This window comes from Pogona vitticeps, chromosome 3 (assembly GCF_051106095.1).
Source record: "Pogona vitticeps strain Pit_001003342236 chromosome 3, PviZW2.1, whole genome shotgun sequence".
Classification (NCBI taxonomy): Eukaryota; Metazoa; Chordata; class Lepidosauria; order Squamata; family Agamidae; genus Pogona; species Pogona vitticeps.
Genome location: NC_135785.1, coordinates 248970496 through 248992297, shown reverse-complemented (window position 1 = coordinate 248992297; position 21802 = coordinate 248970496). Strand labels below are relative to the sequence as shown.

The following is a 21802-nucleotide window of genomic DNA, read 5'->3' as shown; positions in this document are numbered from 1 at the left end:
TTCTAGGGAGCCCTGGAACCTGATCGATGGTGAGATACAAAACATCTTATACATTTAAATTAAATCCTCCTGGTGTCTGATCCCGGTGACACTGGTGCAAAATTATACCAACGGGATTTTTCCCAATGTATGTGATGCTTTTGAACCACTTTGAACTGCTATACAAATGCTTGTTGATATTGCTGTTACAGTTTTCTAGACAGCAGAAAGTCGGTTACCCCAAAATATGACGCTCAGCACAATGCTGATGATCCTTCCTACTGGCATCGTTTTTTTAAAAAACCATATGGATGTTGCTGGGGAAAGAGCAAGAAGCTAAAACCACCTGATTCTTGGCCAGGTCAATTTGGTCCACAGATCAATATCTGACTGTAGGAAATCCTGTGTTCCCTTGCACCCAGTGGCCAAAATTCTATTTGGTAGGAATAACATCATCAGCACTGGACTGCTGCTGATAAAAGGCTTTCCGTTTTGATTTCAAGGTGCACACTGTGTCATCCTATTTGTGAAAGCTGTGCACAGCCAAAAATCATGACATTGAGCCTTTATTTAGTGGCAATCTGCCATTGCTGTTGATGTCCTTCCCATTGCCCATGCAGAGATGCACAACAGGACTCAGCCAAACTGAGTAAAAAATAACGACAGGTTACCTACCTGTAATTGAAGTTTGAGTGGACCTCTGTGATTCACGCTATGGGTAATCTGTGCATGCGCAGAGCCTCGTCGGAATATTCTAGAGCTTCTGTGGTAGCAAAGGAAAATATATTAGCATAGACCCCCCTCCCCCCCGGTATATGTACCTTGGCGCCAAGGCTCTCCCTTCAGTTGGGTCAACCGCCACATAAAGAAAAAAGTGTGACAGCGGGGAGGCCGACGGTGAGGTTGATGAGGTGGAAATGTCTCCACATCTGAAAGAGAGCTGATGCAGATGAGGTTCCCAGACCCTGGTGTGGAGTCGGGGAAATGGTTGTGGAAGGTTTCGATTTCAAAGACTTAGCCTTCTTTGGAGGTGATGGTTTCCATGCCGAGGAAGCGTCCATGGATAGTTTTCTCTTAGAGGCTGTTTTCAATGTTGAGGGTTTCAACATCAAATGTTTGGCTTTGTGCACTCACGTGACCATCTATATTGAGGCCAGAGTAGGTTGTCGATGATCGGAACAAGATGGAGCAGCTGACGGGTGCTGTTTTGTCGCTTCGAAAACAGCTTCATCTGTGGCTTTAGAGATTGCTCCCAGAACTGAAGCTTGAGTCTAGAGAGGTGACTGCGAAGAACTCCACATTTAAAGTTTTTGCAGTGAGGGGAAGAGGAAGTTTAATGGCATCACCAAAGCAAAAAAGGCATTTAGCGTGGCCATCAGAGAGCAGGATCTCGATATCGCAGGCTATGCAGCTTTTAAATGGGCCTTAAAAGGCCATGAACCGAGAACTGGTTTAGAAAAGAAAACAATGGAAAGGTGGGGGAGAGACTCTTTGGCCTTAAGATTGGAGCATATCTTTTGATGATGATGATGATGATAATTTTCCTTCTTTCGTTTTCAGATTTCTCACAGAAGCAGCGATCGAGGCTCTCAAAACGGCAGTTGAAAGAAACTGAAGGGAGAGCCTTGGTGCCAATGTACATATACCATGGGGGAGGTGGTCTATGTTAATGTATTTTCCTTTGCTACCGCAGAAGCTCTAGAATATTCCAACAAGTCTCCGCGCATGCATGGATTACCCATAGTGTGATTCACAGAGGCCACGAAGAAGAACAGCAAGTTTTAAACTGGCGGTTAGAAACAACATTGTTTAAACTGTGCAATGTCCAAAGAGTAAAAGCAGGCAGATGAGGGACAGGTGGAAGCGGAAAAACCTTTACTTACTCGTTTAGGATTAAATCAGGAGCAAAGTACAGCATCTGGCCACTGACATGCTTATAGGACCGCCATCCCATGGCAAATACCATTAGGCTCATCCATGAATACTGGATAAGAGTTATCTGATCATCAATATGTAAGTTCCGAAATCCTGGAAACAGGCAATGCAGGATGTGGAGGGAGAGGAAAGAGAAAGAGAGAAATTATAGGAAATGTTAGCAATCATGGTGTGAATTTTGCAGGCTTTTACTCTTTTGAGAGAAATAAGAAGGTACATCCCCCTTTTTCTTCTCCTGGAGAGACTTCTCAGAAAAACAATATTCTTCTCCTGTCCTCCCAAAAGCAATCTCATGGGAAATTCCACAAGATTTCTCAGAAGTTTTGTGGTAGTTGTTTCCCCCCATAAAATGCCAAACTGTGCAGGATTATTACAGTTCCTGTCTAAAAGGGCAATTTTCCTCTGCAGGATTTAATGGAAAGTGCCTTAAGCTACACAGAATTTTACCATTCCCCAAGAAGAACAATGGCCAAGAAATTGGGAGGGGGATTAATAAAGGGAAAAATAAAAATAGCATCTTATTTTATGAGGAAGCCACGGGCATGGGGAGTAAGTCTTAGCATGGAAAGACGCAGAAAACCACCGAGAATGAGAAATGTTGGAAGTACTTGTCAGCTATGGATGCAACACTTTAAACTGCCTTATACAGCAGGTGAGTTGCATCTGTTTTAGTGGGTTATGTATCATGCAGCCCAACCCACACAAAGTGAAGCTACATGCACTCCAGAATTGCATTCTTTTCTCCCGTTTCCCATAGCCAACAGTGTGATGGCAAATGTTGACGAGAGTGTGCTGTACGGAAATAGCACAGTACTAAGATAGGTGCTGAATCAGTCACTGAACGGAGCTGACAAAACCGCAGCAAATACTTCATATTGCAGAACAAATACAGTGGTGCCTCGCTAGACAATGATAATCCGTTACACTGAAATTGCTGTTTAGCGAAATCATTGTCTAACAAAAAGCATTTCCCCATTGGAATGCATTGAAACCTGTTTAATGCGTTCCAGTAGGGAAGAATCATCATTGTCTAGCAAAGATCGGCCATAGGGAAGCCGCTTTGCGAACCGCCGATCAGCTGTTTAAATCCCTGTCTTGCGAAGCTTAGGTCCCGAAAACACCTGTTTTGCGAGCGCGAAGGAAGCTGTCAAAATCATCGTCTAGCAAAAATCGGTTTGCGAAGCAGGGACCAAACATTGTCCAGCGAAATTCCCCCATAGGAATCACTGTTTTGCGAATTGCTATAGCGATCGCAAAAAGTAAATGTCTAGAGAAAAAACTGTCATGCGGGGTAACTGTCTAGTGAGGCGCCACTGTAGCTCAAAATGGAATATATTGTTAAGAAAATCTCTCCTTCCTTTCCCCCTATAGGTACAGTGAGGATCACAGCTAAATTCAGAGGCAACATGGAAACCTGATCAGGTGGCAAATAACATAATTGTCCCTACTAATTAAAAACCCTGGATCTTGAGAGCTTTGCCCATATTGCATCTCTACTCTGCAACCAGATGTTACTTAGAGCAGTAGTTAAAACTTAGATGAGAACACCACTGTCTTGCGTTAGACTGGAAAATAAGACCAACCTCACTTCATCCAGATGTTTCACCATGCAACTTCCATCACAATGATTCCCAACTTGGGTTTCCAAGATGTTCCTGGATTACAGCTCCCAGAAATCCTGGCCAGCACAGCTACTGGTGAAGGACTCTGGGAGGTTTAATCCATCTGGGGACCCTCAGCTGGGAACCACTGTTTTATCAGTATAGCGCATAATAAGAATAACGGAAGCTACAATTCAAATTAGTGATAGTGCTGAAGATTCCTTGATCCCCTGCTGCACATTAAAGTATCAGCTCTTCTTTTATCATATCCAATTCCAAAGCAAGCCGCCTTCTCTCATCACATCTGTTTATATCCCCTAAAACAAACACACTTCCATCTCTGTTACAACTAACAGCCCCCTTCCTCAGTCTTTGAACCAAGTGGCTGGATTAAAGGATTATCTAGGGAAAACATTTTTCATGATATAACGTGCTGTGTAACTAAGGAATACGTAAACAATTCCTCATGATGAGATTTAATCCTGGAGTTCTTTATTTCACAATAACAGTTACAAAAGGTGACATGTTGAAGAGCGGAGGCTTAACGTTTATTTAAAGACTGCTCTAAAGTAAATTCCTCCATTGTTTGAGGACCACGGACCTATCAAAAGTTTCAGTAAAGTCTATCAGGTTCAAAACTACTCAGATGAAGGAAAGCCATTACCACAATCTCCTTGGTCATTCAAATTCTGCTTACAAACCTCTCCTACTACACAGTCCACCACCTTATCAGACAGTCTCACCCTCCATCATCATCATCATCATCATCATCATCATCATCATCATCATCATCATCTTAGAACTGCAGAGCTGGAAGAGTTTGGAGGTTCGTCCTAATATTTAATCTGAAACTTTCTCTCATAATCAAAACCCATGGGTTAAAGTGTTACTGTCTGGCAAAGGGGTGGGGAATAATGTCATTTCAATTCATTTTTATAAGAGTTTCCTAAAAATGTACAAACGTAATGATTGATATCCACATTAGGAAAAACTGAAAAGTTAAAAAAAAAACTGAATGGGGGAGAAACCAGAATCAATAGACTCATCTATGTAGGCCCAGGGCTTTGAGTGCTAGAATCTAGGTTTGAATCCCTGCTGATTGCAACTATATTAGTGCTGAATTAGAGTTGCTACTTCTTTCTTAAACCGAGAGGTTCCTTGCCATTAAAATACATATACCCCTCACAATGCTGGAAATAATGTTATCTATTGAGTTTAACCTGAGTGGATGAGTAAATTTTTATGTTTATAAACTACCCTGAGCAGTGACATGCTACTAGATGGGTGGAATGAATGAATGAATGAATGAATGAATGAATGAATGAATTAATTAATTAATTAATTAATTAATTTTATTTTATTTTTGGTTGTATAATTTACCAAAATCTGCAAAGCACATGCTCATGAGAAGAACAACCTGAGATTGAAAAATGCAATCATCTTGTTTTATCAGGAAGCCAAGGGCATGCAGAAGTCCTGACAAGTCCTAGCATGGTAAGACTCAAAAAAACCACAGAAAATGAGAAATGTTGGAAGTACGTGACATATACGGACACAACACTTTAAACTGTCTTATACAGCAGGTGGGTTGCATTTGTTTTAGTGGGTCACATACCATGCAGCCTGAGCCCAACAAAGTGAAGGTGCATGCACTCCGTAATTAAGTGGAATATACTGTTTTCACCACTATTTATTTGACATTTCAAGATGGTTATCAGCCTGCCTCTTAAACATCTCTTCTGAAGGCTAAATATGCCCACCACCTTCAACCTTTTTTCACAGGACGTTAAGTGACCAAGCCGGTCATCATTTCTGCTACCCTCCTTTGGAAGCATTCTAGTTTGGCAATAAGCTTCTTAAACTGCAGTCCAAAACTGGATATTACAAAGGGAGGCTTGACCAGGTCTACCAATTATTATCATAATCATAGAACTGCAGAGCTGTAAGGGACTCTATGGATCATTGAGTCCAGCCCCTGTAAAGGAGGCACAGTGGGGAACTGAACTCCCAGCTGATAGCTAAACCACTGCGCTATTGCCATCATCAAGAAGATTCTGTTACCTGGTAAAGACTTGGACCACTTGACAACGCAGAGGAGCTGTCTCTCGCACAGTTGATTAAGGCTGGTCAACAAAGCACTCGGAGTTTCCGGTTGTGTGTTGTCGTAACCTGCATAGACAACTTCTGGCTCGATGCCTTGTAAGACATTAATCAGTGGAAGGATATACTGGATGTCTTGGGTTGGAGAAAAGGAGAGCCTCTGGGCAAGAGCTTGGCTTTCATTCGGGTGGACTGTGGGCTGCTGGAGTGCAACCATATCAAGTGCTCTTAGAACTTTGACCTTATTAAACTTCTTAAACTTTCGACCTGCAATCAAATAATTACAAATCTTAGTGATGTCTAAGAGAAGGATAAACACACAGTTTAAACTTTATAGGAATGTAGGAAGTTCCCACTGATCCTTCCAGCTCAGCATTGTCTATCTTTGCTCAAATGCAACTGCTATCTCCAACCTGAGTAGATCCACGGGATTAATGAAGTGTTGCCCTACCATTCTGACATGGATTTAGTGGGCTCTATAATAGCTGGGAGGTCTAACCACTGGGTTTAAAACCATTGACCGGGAGCAACTGCCCAGATAGTAGAACTGCCCAGCCTTACTTGGTGAAGGAGGGATTCACAATGGGGACCTTCAGCATACAAAAGCAACACTCTACCATTACACGGTTGCCTTTCTCAGCAATATAGCAGAGATCACTTACCTCAAAAAGCAAGCAATTTGTGTCATTAGAATGTGTGAAATTTGGAACTGGACAGTTCAAAGCATATACTTTCTGTCACAATCCCCACATGGCCTCTGTTTGTTTCACCAAACTAAGAGCTCACGCTACATGCCCCTCAGCTGCCACCAGATGATTACATCAACATTACCTACTATTAATGATCGAGGTCCAGGCCATATGTCATTTTAAAAGAACCAAACAGAAGTTGTTTTATTGTTACAGATGAAGATATTTCAAGCAATGTTGTTAACTCTTAACAAACATCCTCCTTCAGTCCCACCACTCAACCACCGCTCTCCCGCTCAAACTCCCAAAAAACTCTGTCCACTCTCAAACTCCCAGTCTAATAGTAGTTACGAATCAATGGCCTTTAGTTTGCAAAACCTGAGCAGGGCTGTTACAGATAAGACCTTTTGTGATTCACTCATTGATAGGGTCCATAGTAAGTCACAAGTACTTGACATAATGCAACAACAACCATTGTAAGCCAAACATTGATTATTCTGATGTGGGGGGGGATCAACTTGTAATTAGTTCATCCCACCCTGCCTCTCTATGCCACCACATCATCCCCATTCATTCATTCATTCATTCATTCATTCATTCATTCATTCATTCATTCATTCATTCATTCATTCATTCATTCATTATTTCGGTTATTTGAAGTATATGTCATCTTTTTCTTAAAGGAGACCCTAGAATGTCCACAACAATTAAAACTATATAGCAATCACAGATATTAAAACACAGTAAAAACCCATATTAAAAAACAATTATCAATTATTAAAACTACAAATTAAAAACATCTTAGACTCTCTAAGTTCAACAAATATAGCATTCCTGAGGAACCCTCTCCCCCCACACACCTATTTCTTAAAAGCCTGTCTGAGAAGGCATGTCTTTGCCTGACAGAAAGACAAGAGAGAGGGGGCCAACCCAGCTTCTCGAGGCAGGATATTCCAGTTCCTGAGAGCAGCCATCAAAAAGGCCCTTTCTCGTGTCCTCATCAAATGAGCTTGGAAAAGGTTGGGAGGTTCGTGTTTATGCAGAAGTAAACATCCAGCTGCTCACAGGAGCAAGACAGGTTGGGAGACAATAGTATATGGATACTGTACCAGCTGCAATAGTTACCCATGTCTTTCAAGGCTCAGTTTAAAGTGTCCTGTCATCCTAAAACCCTAAACTGATTGGGACTAGGTAACTAGGAGAGCATTTGCACATTTAAAACTGGTGCAACCATTCATTGAGACATCCAATCTGGCCACTGAGAGAAAGGTCTCTCCCACTACAGTGGGGTCTCGACTTACGAACGACCCTACTTATGAACAATTCAACTTGCGAACCTGCCCTATAGGGGAACTTCCCTCGAGTTACGAACAGGAAAAAAGTCCCCCCTCCCTGCATAAGCATGAGCCTCCTAACAGTAAGTTCTACATAGAACACAGTCTAGCCTAGACATGATCAAGACATGGATTACTATTAAAAGATTTGGTTTATCCAGACAGGTAACAGCTGACGAATCAGTAAAAGCTGGTGGGAGGTGTTCCTGGTGACCAATGCTACCTGTGCCTTGACAGATAGCATTATGTCCAGGAGAATCTCCAAGCTAAGCACTTTGTCCTTCAGGGAAAACCCAACCCAACCAATGCTTATCTCACTCTTCCGTAGGATCAGTCAGTGTTGTGTCTACTACCCTTTTTTTTAATGTAATCAAAATGTTAAAAGGTAATTAATTTGTATCATAAATGGCATGACTATCCATGGATCATGTCCAGCGTTTGCAGCTGTAGCAAAATGTTTTGAATACAGGAGCAAGTCTGTCAGCTGTTTTTACATATCTGCTAATAGCACGCAAGACATTTTATTTTATTTTATTTGCAAAGTGCAAAGCAAGCTGGAGAACAAAAGTATGGAAATATAAGGAGCATTAATTCAAATATATGGATACACAATGGGGACCCATCTTTGCTTTGACAAGGAAAATTAATGACAGGTAGTTTAGTCATGTGGATATGAAACAGGCATATGTGTCTATCGCAGAATTACAGAATACTAGAGTTGAAAGAGGCTTAGAAGATCATCAAGTCCAACTCCCTCCCCAATGTAGGAGTTTATATCTAAGAGACAGCTGTTTATCTTTCTCTTAAATGCTTCCAATGCTGGAGAGCTTACCACTTCCTGAGGAAACTGGTTTCATGGCTGTACTACTCTAACAATTAGAAAGTTTTTATCCAAACTCATTTGAAATCTGGCTTCATGTAACTAGAGCTCATTATTATATCTCCTGCACTCTGGAATGATCAAGAACAGACTCTCCCACTCTTGTGTATAGTAATCTTTCAAAGTATTTGAAGACTGCTTTTATATCTCAACTTTCTTTTCTCAAGGCTAAACATGGCCAAATCATTCTGTATTTCCTCAAAGGCCTTAGCTTCCACTCCCACAACAGTTCAGCTATGTTACTGTGTAGCAGAGGAAACATATGCGTTCTACAAGGCAATTCTAAAAATATGGGCAGCCCAAACAAAAAAATTATAATTTGAAACTAGATTTTGAATCACCAAATTTGGCATAGCTGTACTGTAGCAGACAGTCTGTTCTTGTTCTGTGTCAATTTTGTGGAAGTTTGGGCAAAGGTTTTTTAAGTTTTGATTTTTTTTAAAGTAAAACTATTGCCCTCTATTCAGAAATAATAATAAACATCCCCAGATTTAAAATAGCTCATACAAATTGAAAAGACCAATCTTGGTTATCTTGAAAGAGAATGGTTGGTCCTACCCACTTTTTTTCTATTTGGAAATAGTCCAGGCTGCAAGGGCTGAAATACTGATCCTGAGAAAAAGCCTTTCAAGAGGAAAAAACAACCACTTTGTTGTAAAACTGAGCATGAGTGAAACAGGCTTACCAGCAAGAGAATTCCAAAATAGAAACATTGTTACAGCTTCATGGGCTAGGAAGGGACATGTTTTGAGAGCAATGAAATGTTAACACCACCAATGGCAGCAGTAAACATGCTCTGCAGGATACCCTCTTCTACTCACTACCAATCACATTTGTAGAACAATAGTCCTAACAATTGCTTTGTGTTTGGGTGAGAAGTGGTTAACTCATGCAAAATGAAGTCATCTTCTGGGATTTTCCCTTGTTTGGTATCTCTTCTGAATGGTAGTGAGCACAGGATGAGGTTTTACTAAGGCTGAAAAGAGGGGAACTAGCACCTCATGGGATTTGGAGGTTATACTTCTGTTAATGCAGCCTAATGCAGCATTTGACTTTTTTGTATCATACCATTGGCTCATACTTAGCTTGTGATCTACATTCATTCTAAGATCCTTCTTGCATGTAGTACTATTGAGCGAAATCTCCTCTATCTTGTGCATTTCATTTCTGTTTTCCTAGCTGTGGAACTTCCACTTGTCCCTGTTAAAATCTATTCTGCAGTTTTCAAGCGAGTGTTATAGCCTATCAAGATCTCTTTGAAATTTGTTTCTGTTTTTCAGGGCACTAGCTACTGCACCCACTTTTATGTCATCCGCAAATTTGATCATCCAAATCATTAATAAAAATGTTGAAGAGCATTTGGCCCAGGACTGAATCTTACTGTATCCCACTTGTTAACTCTTCCCAGTTTGAGAAGGATAAGCACTCTGAATACAATCCTGATCCACCAGACAGTTGTTCTATCTAGCCTGTACTCAGCTTGCTCATGAGAATACCATTGACAAACGTTTTGCTGAACTTGAGATATACTATGTCCCAAGCATTCCAACTGCCTATGAGGGAGGTTACCCAATCAAAAAATGAGATAAGATTAGTCTGGAAGGATTTGTTCTTGACAAATTCCATTTTGGCTTCTAATGATCAATACCTTTGGGCTTTGGTTAAGCCCAGTCTATGCACCATCAAGCCCACTATTCAAAATGAACACACTGGGACTTATTACTGAATAAATCTTCATAGGATTATGCTCTGAGTGGGAAACAAAGCACAGTAATAATGGCACCTGAACTGTGTACATGAGCTAATATGAAAAGTGATACCAGAAATTTGCCTATTGACCTTTGCATATCTGACTACATTGGTTGTAGATCTCAGAGGTAGCAGACAGAAGAAGAGCCAATCACCCAACCAGGCCTTCCTTCTTGACCCTCTTGGCTGTCACTAAGTGGATATTTCATTACCTAACTGACTCCACAAAACAGCCTTTTAATTTTGAAGGTTTAATTATTAGCCTGACCAATTTTCCATAATGGGTAGTACGATACGCAGTCATCGTATGGTGAGTAAAATGGTTTCAGGCAAAACTATTCTATGTTTCCTTTTACTTAAAATACAACAAAGCAACAAGTTAGCCAGGGTGGGGTGTTTCACCCAAATCTGAAAGCACTTTAAACAGTTAACAGTTTGAACTGTCAACGTCCAGTGAAACATATTCTAGATAGTCTCTTTCTAACCAAGATCGTATTTCTCGCTGACCATTTCCAGCTTTCTCTTTCTCAGTTTCTCCAGTCTGCCTCCACCTGGCTTTTTTTCTGTGGTCATGGTGTAACTCGAAGTCTGGCTCTCTCTATTTCTCCTTTTCTTCCCCTTTCTAAATCTACAACTCCTCTATCACTCAACTTGATATGCCATCTTCACTTTCATAGAAATTTCATTCCCTCTCCCAACTTTTGGACAATCATCTACGTGTGTTGCAACACCCAGTGTAGCCTAGTCTAGTCTAGTGAACAAAGTGACAGATTCAGGAGGTCTGAGTTTGAATCCCTGCTGAGCCATGGGAGATCACTGGTGTGTGAAACTGGTAAAATCACTCCTTAAATATCTCACTTATCTCACTTACCAGGTCTTTCAGTTCCAACTTGACGGCAAACAAAACAACATCATGCATATGCTATGTGTTGTCAATCTGGAACCGATTTACAGAGACATTAATACAGCTTTCAAGGTAAGTGATTTTTCTAAGGATTGGCTTTACCACACCCTTCCCCCATCCTCGAGGTGAGTGTCCATGGCTAAACGGAATATTTGAATGAAGGTCTCATGAGTCCTGATCCATTACTCTATTAACTGGATCACCCAATCATGAGGGGAACAGATTCTCCAGAATCTCCAGCAATCAGTTGTCAAAATTATGAGAGCTACCTATTACTTCCAGTATCAGAGGCAGCGTGCCACTTTATGGCAGTTTCAGGGATGGAAGATGCTCGTAATGCTTTTGTATCTTGCCTGTGCACTTCCTCCAGGCATATGGCTGGTGACTGTGGAAATAAAATGTTCACACAAATACTGTACATCTTTAATCTGATCTGGCAGAGCTCTTCTATTTTGGTTAAGTTCCTATTTCCCTGTCATTGTTGAACTTTGATCTTCTTCTGAGGTCATTTCCTCTCTTAAGATAGTTCCATGGACTGAACTTTTGACCATCCTGTGAATTCATTTCCCTTCTTCAGTGCTGGATTCCCTCTCTGAACTTTCAACCTTCCTTACATTTTTTGACTTTCCCTGTCAGAACCCTCTAAAAAGATACAGGAACAATTTTATAGTTCCTCTAAACCTAACCCAGAATGAGTGGAATTTTTACTCCTTCACATGGATTTACATCCAGAATCCGCAAGGCTAAACTGTCCTCAGAAATAACGGGAAAACCACGAACACCTCAGTTCTCCATAAGGCAACATTTGGGCTCTGTGAAACTCACTAGTCCAGTATTGATGTAGCAAATACAACAATATGATTTATGAAGTATGCTCGTCATAATCTCCTAAAAATATGCATATATAGTCCTGGATTTAGATTTATTCCCTTTAGGCCTTCTCTACCCTCCAGAGAGTTTGGAAAAAAAGCTGGATGTCAAGGTACCGAGTTGTGCCAGATAATTCATCAAAAATGGACAGGCTTCTACTAAAAATGCTTCACTGTTTGAGCAGGTGAAAAATGCTTGACAATTTTTTTTCCCTGACAGCATACCACAATCCTGCCTCCAAGGTCACTCTGCCCCAGCAGTTTTCTAAAGCGGAGTGTTCTGCGCATTCTCCAGAAGGAGTTTACCCAAGCTAGGAGAACAAAGCAGAGGTGATACATCAAGATTTCAATGAAGAATCTGGAGTAACATCTCATGAAAAAAAAACTTACTTGGAAAATACAGTCAACTGCTTCAGGATGTGATATGTATGAGGACAACTACAGAGGTAGAGGAGGATGAACCTGAAGTGGCTCATGAGAAGACAAAATGGAATGGAAGAAGCACTCTTCAAGTTGCCAGTAGTCTGATCTTCACTGCCACATGGTGCCCACCCACTTCCAACAATTCATGCATTTGGGGACACTGCCCAGTAGGGAAGGAAGGAACCAATGAATCCGGAGGCTCGGGCAATGTGCAGAATGAGTCAGTGTTTATGGTGAGGTGTAGCCTAGACTGTCAACTTCTGTGTATACATGTGAGGCAACAAGTCAGCACAGGCACCACCGTTATGTAATCTTTGTTTCTTTCTCAGGGTGTGCCGCCCTGGATACCTATCCTGCTAGGCCAGTGATTCCCAGCCTTGGGTCCCTAGACGTTCTTGGACTGCAACTCCCAGAAGCCTCCACCACTAGCTGTGTTGGCAACAGCATCTGAGAGCAGCAGTCCAAGAACATTTGGTGACTCAAGATTAGGAACCACTGTGCTAGGCCAATGGGGAGAGGCAAGATAATGCACCAGCAGCATATACTCTTTCAAGTTAGCACAGGAGAGAAAAAGCCCCTCCTCTTTCTCTGAAAATAAAATCCTCAGAGCAGTATGGAAGCAACCTATCTGATTGGGAAGTAGCCTTGTTGTAGGCCCAACCCATGTGTTGAAGAATGACTGGGTATAACATTCTTTTTCCTTTGGTTGAGATGCAAGGAATCTCAAGCCTTGGGACCAAATCAGTCCCTCCTGGAGTTCCAATCGGGACCTCTGGTTCGGGATCAATGAACATTCCCCCTTTTTCATGACCACCTTTTGTTGTTTTCCCATCTTTTGTATGGGGTTCTTCTCATTCTAAACAGTTGAAACACCTCTGCTACGGCTTAATTATTGGCAGTGGGACCTTTGCACTGAAGGATGCTTGAATTTCTTCCCATCACCTTTGAGTGTTGGCCCTGCCCACCACTAATTAATTAATTTTATATATCACCCCATTAGTGTGATGCACTATTCTAACTAACAGAGGAAGATCTTACATTGGGTCTCATGCCATCACAAAATTTGTGGCACTACTTTAAGAAAAACAAACTTTTGGACCGGTTTAATGCTTATATAAATCACTAAGATAGGAACTAACTCCTCTTGCTCAAGACTGTTCACCCAACATGTACTTTAATCATTAGTGGTCTGCCTTTTGGATTTCAGAGCTACAAACCCCATGATTCTTCATTCTGGTAGTTCTAGCTGCCATACATACACCTACAGACATCTACATTTTGTATTCACCTGGAGAAGCTAGGCAAACTTTTGGTGTCTATAGGTGTGGCTAGGGCTGGTGGAACTCTCAGAATGGAGAATTATGAGATTTATATTCCAGAAAATCTGAAAGGCGCACCTGTTAATCATTTACTGAAAAGATATGATTAACATATACACCTCTATGGATGACTTTCCCTTCCACCAACTTGCTCTTTCTCCAAGATTCCTAAATGGAGAAATAGGTAAAAGCAAAATAGAAATAAAAAGTGGGTATAAAAGACCATGTGAACTTTTGTGGACAGTCCACATTTTCTTTTTTAAAACTTTTTTTTTAGTAAGGCTTGCACAGACTAACACAGCTACCCCTTCTACAACTACAATTATAAAGGAAGTAAGAAGATGATGACAACCTGATCTCAGGTAAGAAGCTGTCTTTGACCAAACTAGATAATCCACTTTAGCCCAATACTGTCTCCACAAACAGTTCACAAATTGGCACCCCCAAATATGGATGGAGATCAGCTCAGGGTAAGCCCCAACCAGCGTGATCAATACGATTTGCCTTACAATAAGATGTGGTACTCAGATTTGGGAATTATTGCTCTACTGACTACTAGTTATTCCTAATGGCTCTTGAAAACAAGAGGAATCAAGTCTTTCCCAGTCCTGTTTAGGAATTCCAAGTCTTCTCCGTGTCACCACTGAGTTTTACTACTGAGCTCTACTGCGGTGGGAAGAGTAGGATTGGAGATGATTTTCCTTGTATTCTGTGCTTTCCGTAGATGAAAGAGGGCAGAAATTAAGCCTATCACCTCTTTCAGATGTGGTATCTGTACTGTTTTGATTCTCTTCCCCTTCGTACCTCTTTGCATCCCTCTCTTATGGAAGGCTACAGGGTTCATCTGAATGTTCCAGGACTTGCATCCATCAGCTATAGGCTCATCCTCCCCTGGGTGGAGCCAGGAAGTCCCATGGAAAAATCGGAGGGGAAAACAAGAATTCCAGATCCAAGATCAGGCATCATCCCTGCAAACCCCATTTCTGAAAGGTGGCAACACACACACACACATTTCTGGGTCCAATGCAAGGGGACAATAGCTTGGGAGCCTCTGCCTGCCTCAGGGAACGTGGTGTGGACTGTATGCTGAATGGCTAAATTGCTTTGCTTTCCTCTCTCTCAGGAAATTGACAGATAACTCATGACACTGCAAGCGAGGCAGAGGAGATGGAGGGAAAACACAACACATCTCTCTCACAACACACTAACAGAAAAGTCTCTAGGGTCCAAAGGACTGCCAACATCTTTTCGTTCACTTCTTCCCATCTCTCCAGGTTTTGAAAACAATCTGGAGAGGCAGAATGCTCCTTTCTCCTCTTCGATGAGCCAGCCTGCCAGCTAGCCAGCCTTGGATTGAAAAGACAAGTGCGAAATTCTGTCCCCATTATGAACTGGGACAAAATACACCAAGGGATTTGAGAAGGACAAAAAGTTCTGGGAACTCACCAAAAAGAAAATGGAACGTACCAAGATAAGAAAGCAGTCATCTGGATGTCAGGGGGAGGTGCTCCTGTTAAGATCAGTGCTTCACAGGAAACTTAAAGGAGTACAAATGCCCTATCTGGAAATACCCTATCTGTAACAACAATTCAGAATACTACACTTGCAACATGTCCTAATATGTGTCAGCGGCGTGGAAGCGTGACATAAACAAAACATATCAGAATATTTATAAATGGATAATATAGCTAGATGATCATACTGGTGCGATTCTGTAGTGTCCAGGGATAGATCTGACAAATAATGAATAAGAAGCATGTACTGACTCAGACCAGCTATTTCTTGAAAGGATAATCTTGGCTCTCCAACCTTGAATATCTACATACTCCCTTAAACCTGGCATCCCTCCACATCCACAGAAGGTGTCTCACCCAGGCTCACTACATATTCAAGGAATTCCTGGCATGTGTAAGAAATAAAGGCACTACAACTGAATTATGGTTCTTGCAACAGGCAGTATCTAATTCTTGTAAAACTTACTGTAAATGCAAAAGTGTGCTGCTCCTACACTGCCTCATAGCACTTAAAGCACTCTCTGGGCAGTTAACTATTTAATTACGCAGGCTACACATTGACCTCCTCCTTCAAACAAGCTAAGTACTCAATTTACTGACCACCGAAGGATTGAACACCGAATCAACTTTGAGCTGGCCACCTGAGCCCACCAGGAGTGAACTCAGATTGTAACCTGGGTCTTGACTGAAATACTGCAGCTGAAGCACGGCATCCACAGTTAGAAGAGGGATTGCAAATGCAGTACTTATTTATATTGGACAAGAAGACAATCTGGGAATCTTAGGTCTTCTTTCTGTTTCACTAACCTTTGACCCTGCCACATGCGTCATGGAGGGAGTATAATAAATAAAACACCATACTGTAAACTAAATATAAGGTGCAATTATAAGCTGATCAGTTTTTGCAAGGGAAAAAGAGCTCACCTCATTTGTGCCTTTGATCACTAATGAAATTATGGTGACCTCATGGGCAGAGTCATTGTTTCGGATCAGTAGCAGAACAATAGGCTTTGCAGTCCTTTGAGCTTTATTGCTAGGAAAAATGATGACAGATCTGACACCGTGCCAATTAATGGAAAAAAGAGTGCAGGAATATGCCGTGTACAAGGAAATAATGCTTAATTGCAGGGCTATTCTACATTGCAGAATGGAACTATAGGACTGACAGTATTACTGGATCCTGCAAGAGGGGGGTGTACTGCTTCCCATCCTGCTCATGCTAAGATTTCTTAGAAAGCAGCCATTCTAAGCCAGCCTCTCCTGTTGTGGTCTATTCTACTTGTAGGAATTTAAAAAGCAAACAAACACAAAGGAGTACGGTATTCAGAACGAACTGGCTCTCCCTGCACTCTGAAATGACCTGATCCCTTCTACTGCTATAAATTACGTCCAGCCTTACCTGCAAGATGTTGCAGAAAGATTCAACTTAGAAGGTGGTCCAAACACCCTTAATACTTTCTGTCCACCAGTTTCTCCTGTGTTTGGCACCATCCTCTGCACTCCTTAACATCTCTCTTGCATTAATGCCTCTTATATTTCCCATAACACTTGCCCATCCAATTATTCTGTTCCCTGCAAGTTGTTAATTACCGTATTTTTCGCTCCATAAGACGCACCTTTCCATAAGATGCACCAATTTTTTAGGAGAAGAAAACAGGAAAATATAATGTTTTCTTCGCTCCATAAGACGCACAGACTTTGCACCCCCGTTTGTGGGAAAAAAGTGTGTCTTATGGTGCGAAAAATACGGTATGTAGTGTAATTAATGGCACAGCTGCCCTGGAGTTCTGCACCAAAGCCACAGAGACAGCAATCAATAGAATCTACTCAGCTCACTGATTCTAGAGGCATACCTATATCACACCACTATGGTCTGGTAGCCAATTTTCCTAGTTCCAATTCCTTTCTAAGGAATCCTGGAAGTTGTAGCTTGGGGATATGCTCAGAATTCTCTGGTAGGGAGCTGTAGTGCACTCCCTGCAGCTAGATCATACATTTTCCTGCATCTGTAAGCCACTGCACTAACCCACAGCAGAAAGTTAACAAGATAAAGCTACTAATGACAATGTTAACATATAATAGCTTTGAAGTTCTGAACAAGCATGTTATGCAGTCAATGAGACCAGCACAATAGGAGCGATACATTGAGAAACAATCCATGTTGGCTATGTTATCTCTGGCAGCAATACCTTTAGCTGTCCAAGTTTGTTTCTATGCAGTCTACAAAATCTGGGGATCATGAAGGCACCAAGAACAAAGCTAAATGTGAAGCTAAGAAATCCCCTTGCAAACCTGCTACTTAGATTTCAAGGAAAGCTTCCAGTGACATTAACAGAAACTTCCTCTGAGTTGCAAAATGCATCTTTGGAGAGGTGATTTCTTTCTTTCTTTTGGAATTTGAGAAAGAGAAATAGTTACATTTCTCCTCCCCTTGTATCCTGCTCCCAAGGCTGTTGAGGATTTTCACAAACTGCTATTTACGTGACAAAACAAAATTAGTCATGCATAGTCTCCAATAGAGATGAGCACAAACTGGTTTGTCCTAGTTCATAAAGGTGGCAGCATGGATGCTGCTGCTCCCTTCCCTGCCTCCTCTGGCTAAATCAGCCACTCACCAGGTCCAGCTTGCTTGTTGTTTTTTCCCCCACCTCCTCTGCTAATCTCCCAGTCACAAGCAAGAGCACAGACTTCTCAACCCTGCCCTTTTGTCTGAATGTGAGATCAGCCAAGAGGGAAGGGCAGAGAAACCTGAGCTGTTGCCGGGATTGGAAGATCAGTTGAGGAGGTGCAGGAAAATAGCACGCTGGACATGGAGAGTGGATGATTAAGCCAGAGGAGATGGATGAGGGGAGCATCAGCACCTGTGCTGCCCTCATCCATCATCGAACGGGACAAATCTCTAGTCTTCAACAAATAGGCAAGATGAGTGTGGTCTAGCAGACCAATAGTTCTAGTTTTTAAAGCAGTTTCCTCATAAGGAGATGATATTAATTAATCAGAAAATCCCAGCTAGTTGTACCCATTGCTGCCCACAATCCAACTGCAAATGTCATTTCTTTATTCTGTCTGCCTGCAGAGAGAGGCAAAACAGTGGCCTTATTCCTCCTATAGTCCCCTGGAAAGCTTTCTAATGGCTATGGAATAAAATCTTTTAGCTTAATAAAGCATATTTTCACTTGATGGCTGCAAATGGTGTCGAATTTATAAGGTTCATTTGCCCATCAGTATTGGACTATCCGTTAAATATTTACTTAAAGCATGAAAGTATGTTACTATTACGAGTCATTAGGCTGCTTTGTTTTTCTATCACTGCCTGTGGCACTGATTTTATCATTCAAACAGCACAGAGGTGAACGCAAGGCTGACCCCAACAGACTTAACTATGTCTTTCTGAGTTGAACCACCTGTATTCGTAGGTGAAAAGTCTGCATTGCCTTTGTTTTTCAGTTCTAGATCCTTCTCTGCTCATGGCCCTTCATTATTGTATTTTTCAAAGAACTAGCCATGTAATTTATTTTCTGGAAACACCATAAAATAAAATAATTCCCGAACTCATTATTTGAGCCAGAGGAAGCAGGGCGGGGAGGAGCAGCGTCTGTGCACCTTTACAAATTGGGACAAATTGGGACAACCTTCTACCTTCTCTGCCAGATTTCTGCTGCTAAAATGGGGGCTATCTAATATGTTTAATTTAGCCCAGAGCTTTTCCTTTTTTGGATTACACCTTGTAGACTTCTCAAACTAACTAGGCTATGACCACAGCGGTTAAGGGATTCTGGGCAGTGTAGTCCAAAATGGCTTGATTGGAACAAGCGTCCATTTGGTTCCACCTCTTGCTCAACCATCATCTGTCAACAGCAAGCCATCAGCATCTGACTACTGCAAAAGGGAAAAACAGAGCTGCAGGAACATATTCCATCTGCTTGGCTAAGAGATCAGCTGTCGTTTCTCCTCTCCTGTCCCTAAACAGCTTCAATTCAAGCTGCTCATCATTATCATCATCTGGAACTGGAAGGGGCCCTACGGATTATTGAGTCCAGTTTCTGTCAAAGAGACATGGTGGGGAACTGAATTCCCAACCTCTGGCTCTACAGACCTAAACCAATGAGCTATCCAGCAGTTTTTGGATCACTTCAAGCAATGACAGCTTTGAGCACCAAATTTGTTTGGATTTTTCTCTTCTGTTTCCATCCCTTTTAAGTTCTGTGCCTCGTCTTTCACAGCGTCACCCTATGGATAGGAAACATCCTCCTTTGCATCTGTGGATCACAGCACCATTTAAGTGTGTGGTTGAGAATAAAATCAACAGTAACAACACAAGCAAGCAAGTATTGGTGTAGAGCAGGCTTGTCCAACCTGATCAGCTCATAATGCGGCCCAGTGCAATTTTTTATTTTTAAAGAAATTCGACTTACCGTATTTTTCACACCATAAGACACACTTTTTTCCCACAAAACAGGGGGGTGGAAAGTCTGTGCATCTTATGAAGCGAAGAAAACAGATTATATTTTCCTGTTTTCTTCTCCTAAAAAATTGGTGCGTCTTATGGAAAGGTGCGTCTTATGGAGCGAAAAATACGGTACATTGTCGGCACTTGCGGACAGAATGCAGCTGGGACATGTCACAACGGGGGGGGAGAGAGGAAAGGAAAGGAGTGGGAGGGAAGAGGGGGCTGCGTGACTGCATTGCGCCATCCCCGTCAATAGGTGGACCCCCTCCCGGCCCCATAAAGCCACCAGAGTTGAAGCTGGCAGCCTCTGCTGTCTGAGATTGCAGCTGCCGGTAAGCGTGCTTGGAGCGGGGCTGCGGAGGACGGCTAGGGCTGCCCCCCCATGCGGCCCAAACCAAATTTTCATCTTCTAATGTGGCCCAGGGAAGGTGAAAGGTAGGACACCCCTGGAGTAGAGTATGGATCTGCAACAGGTTTATTTGTATGCAAATCCCAGGTCTCAGTGAAGTCACTTGAGTGAGCATATCCTATTTGCTGTTATTTAGCCTAACCTGCCTTATGGAAATATGGTGGGAATGGCAGTACATGTATTAATTTTCTGCGCCTAAGCTTGAAAACCATTATGACCACCCACCAACTATAGACGCTTTCCTGAGGGAATACATTTACTAGCTCTGTTCTGAGTGCCAGAAGGAAAGGAAGGAAGTAAATTACAGCTATTGTTCTTATTGGCTGGATCCCTATTACCTTTTTACACTAGTGTAATGCAATCGGCATAAATTTCAGCTGGAAATAGCTGGAAGTTAGTGTAAGCATATGACGTTGCATAGTGGAACCGACACGGCAATATTCTGGAAAAATTATTTGTCTTTATAGATACAGTTCTGAACTGATACACCTGTACTTTTAACAAGTTGTACCCCTTCACGGAGTGCTGCCTTGTCGTGGCAAAGGGGGTCGAGATGGAAAACATGACTGTTCTAGAGAACAACTCCCAAAATCCCCAGCCTACACAGTGAGGGATCATATTGGGTGGAGGATTCTGGGAGATGTAGTCCCCCAAAAGTTAACTCTTCCAAGCTCTGGTTTATTCATAACACCAAACCGTACTTTGATGCTCTGAAAGCAGTGAGAAACCTTAGGTTTTCATATTGCTTTCTCACCTTTTCCATCACACAGGGGCTAGAAACCTTACAGAAAAAAACACAGGGATTATTGTTTGCCAAAGTGTCTGCTGTGCAACTGACAGACAGCCCTCCCAATTACACAACTGACACTGTGCAGTTTTGGGTTTGTTTGTTTTTTCCCCAAAAAGGATTCTGCCCAAGGTGACTACCTTCCTTTCTTTATGGCTTGAGATAAACCACATTTCGGTACTGCATCCAAACTGGCAGTTGAAGGGTTTGTCACCGTTTAGTGAGGTCTAATTACAGTTTGCTCATAATAGGACCTCAGAGGAGGAATCACTGTGGAGAAGAAAGAGGAAAAAAGGGAACAGACAAATTCAAAATGGCGTATTACCATTTAGCGGAATGGCAAGACATTTATATAATAAACAATGAAGAAAATATCTCATATTTGCCCCTTTCTTGTTAGACAACAGATGATGAAAAATACTCTGAATAGCTGACTAGAGCACCATCTACACCCAAATACAGATATTTAACATCCCCCAAGCAAGATTGCAAGATGAGAATATATTATTGTCTGATTGATTTGATTTGAATTCCTGTATATACCGCTCCATAGTGCATGCACTATTCTGGGAAGTTTACATGTTAAAACTTAAAAATCCCATATACCACTGTGCCTCGCTAGACGAGGATAATCAGTTCCACTAAAATCGCTGTTTAGCGAAATCATTGTCTAGCGAAAAGCATTTCCCCATTGGAATGCATTGAAATCTGTTTAATGTGTTCCAATGGGGAAGAATCATCGTTGTCTAGCGAAGATCGGCCATAGGAAAGCTGCTTTGCGAACTGCCGATCAGCTGTTTAAATCACTGTCTTGTGAAGCTTAGGTCCCGAAAACACCTGTTTTGCGAGCAAGGAGGGAG

At 41.8% G+C, this 21802-nt stretch overlaps 1 protein-coding gene across 1 annotated transcript in view; it reads right to left on the bottom strand.

The window, feature by feature from the left end:
• The window catches only part of PGR (progesterone receptor), a 67186-nt gene that overhangs the window by 7174 nt on the left and 38210 nt on the right, over nt 1-21802 (bottom strand). Inside the window, exons 3-4 of the mRNA XM_072993621.2 lie at nt 5577-5882; nt 1863-2007 (exon numbers count right to left, since the gene is read on the bottom strand). Of these exons, the coding sequence (XP_072849722.1) occupies nt 1863-2007; nt 5577-5882 (451 nt within the window). The remainder of the gene's footprint in view (nt 1-1862; nt 2008-5576; nt 5883-21802) is intronic.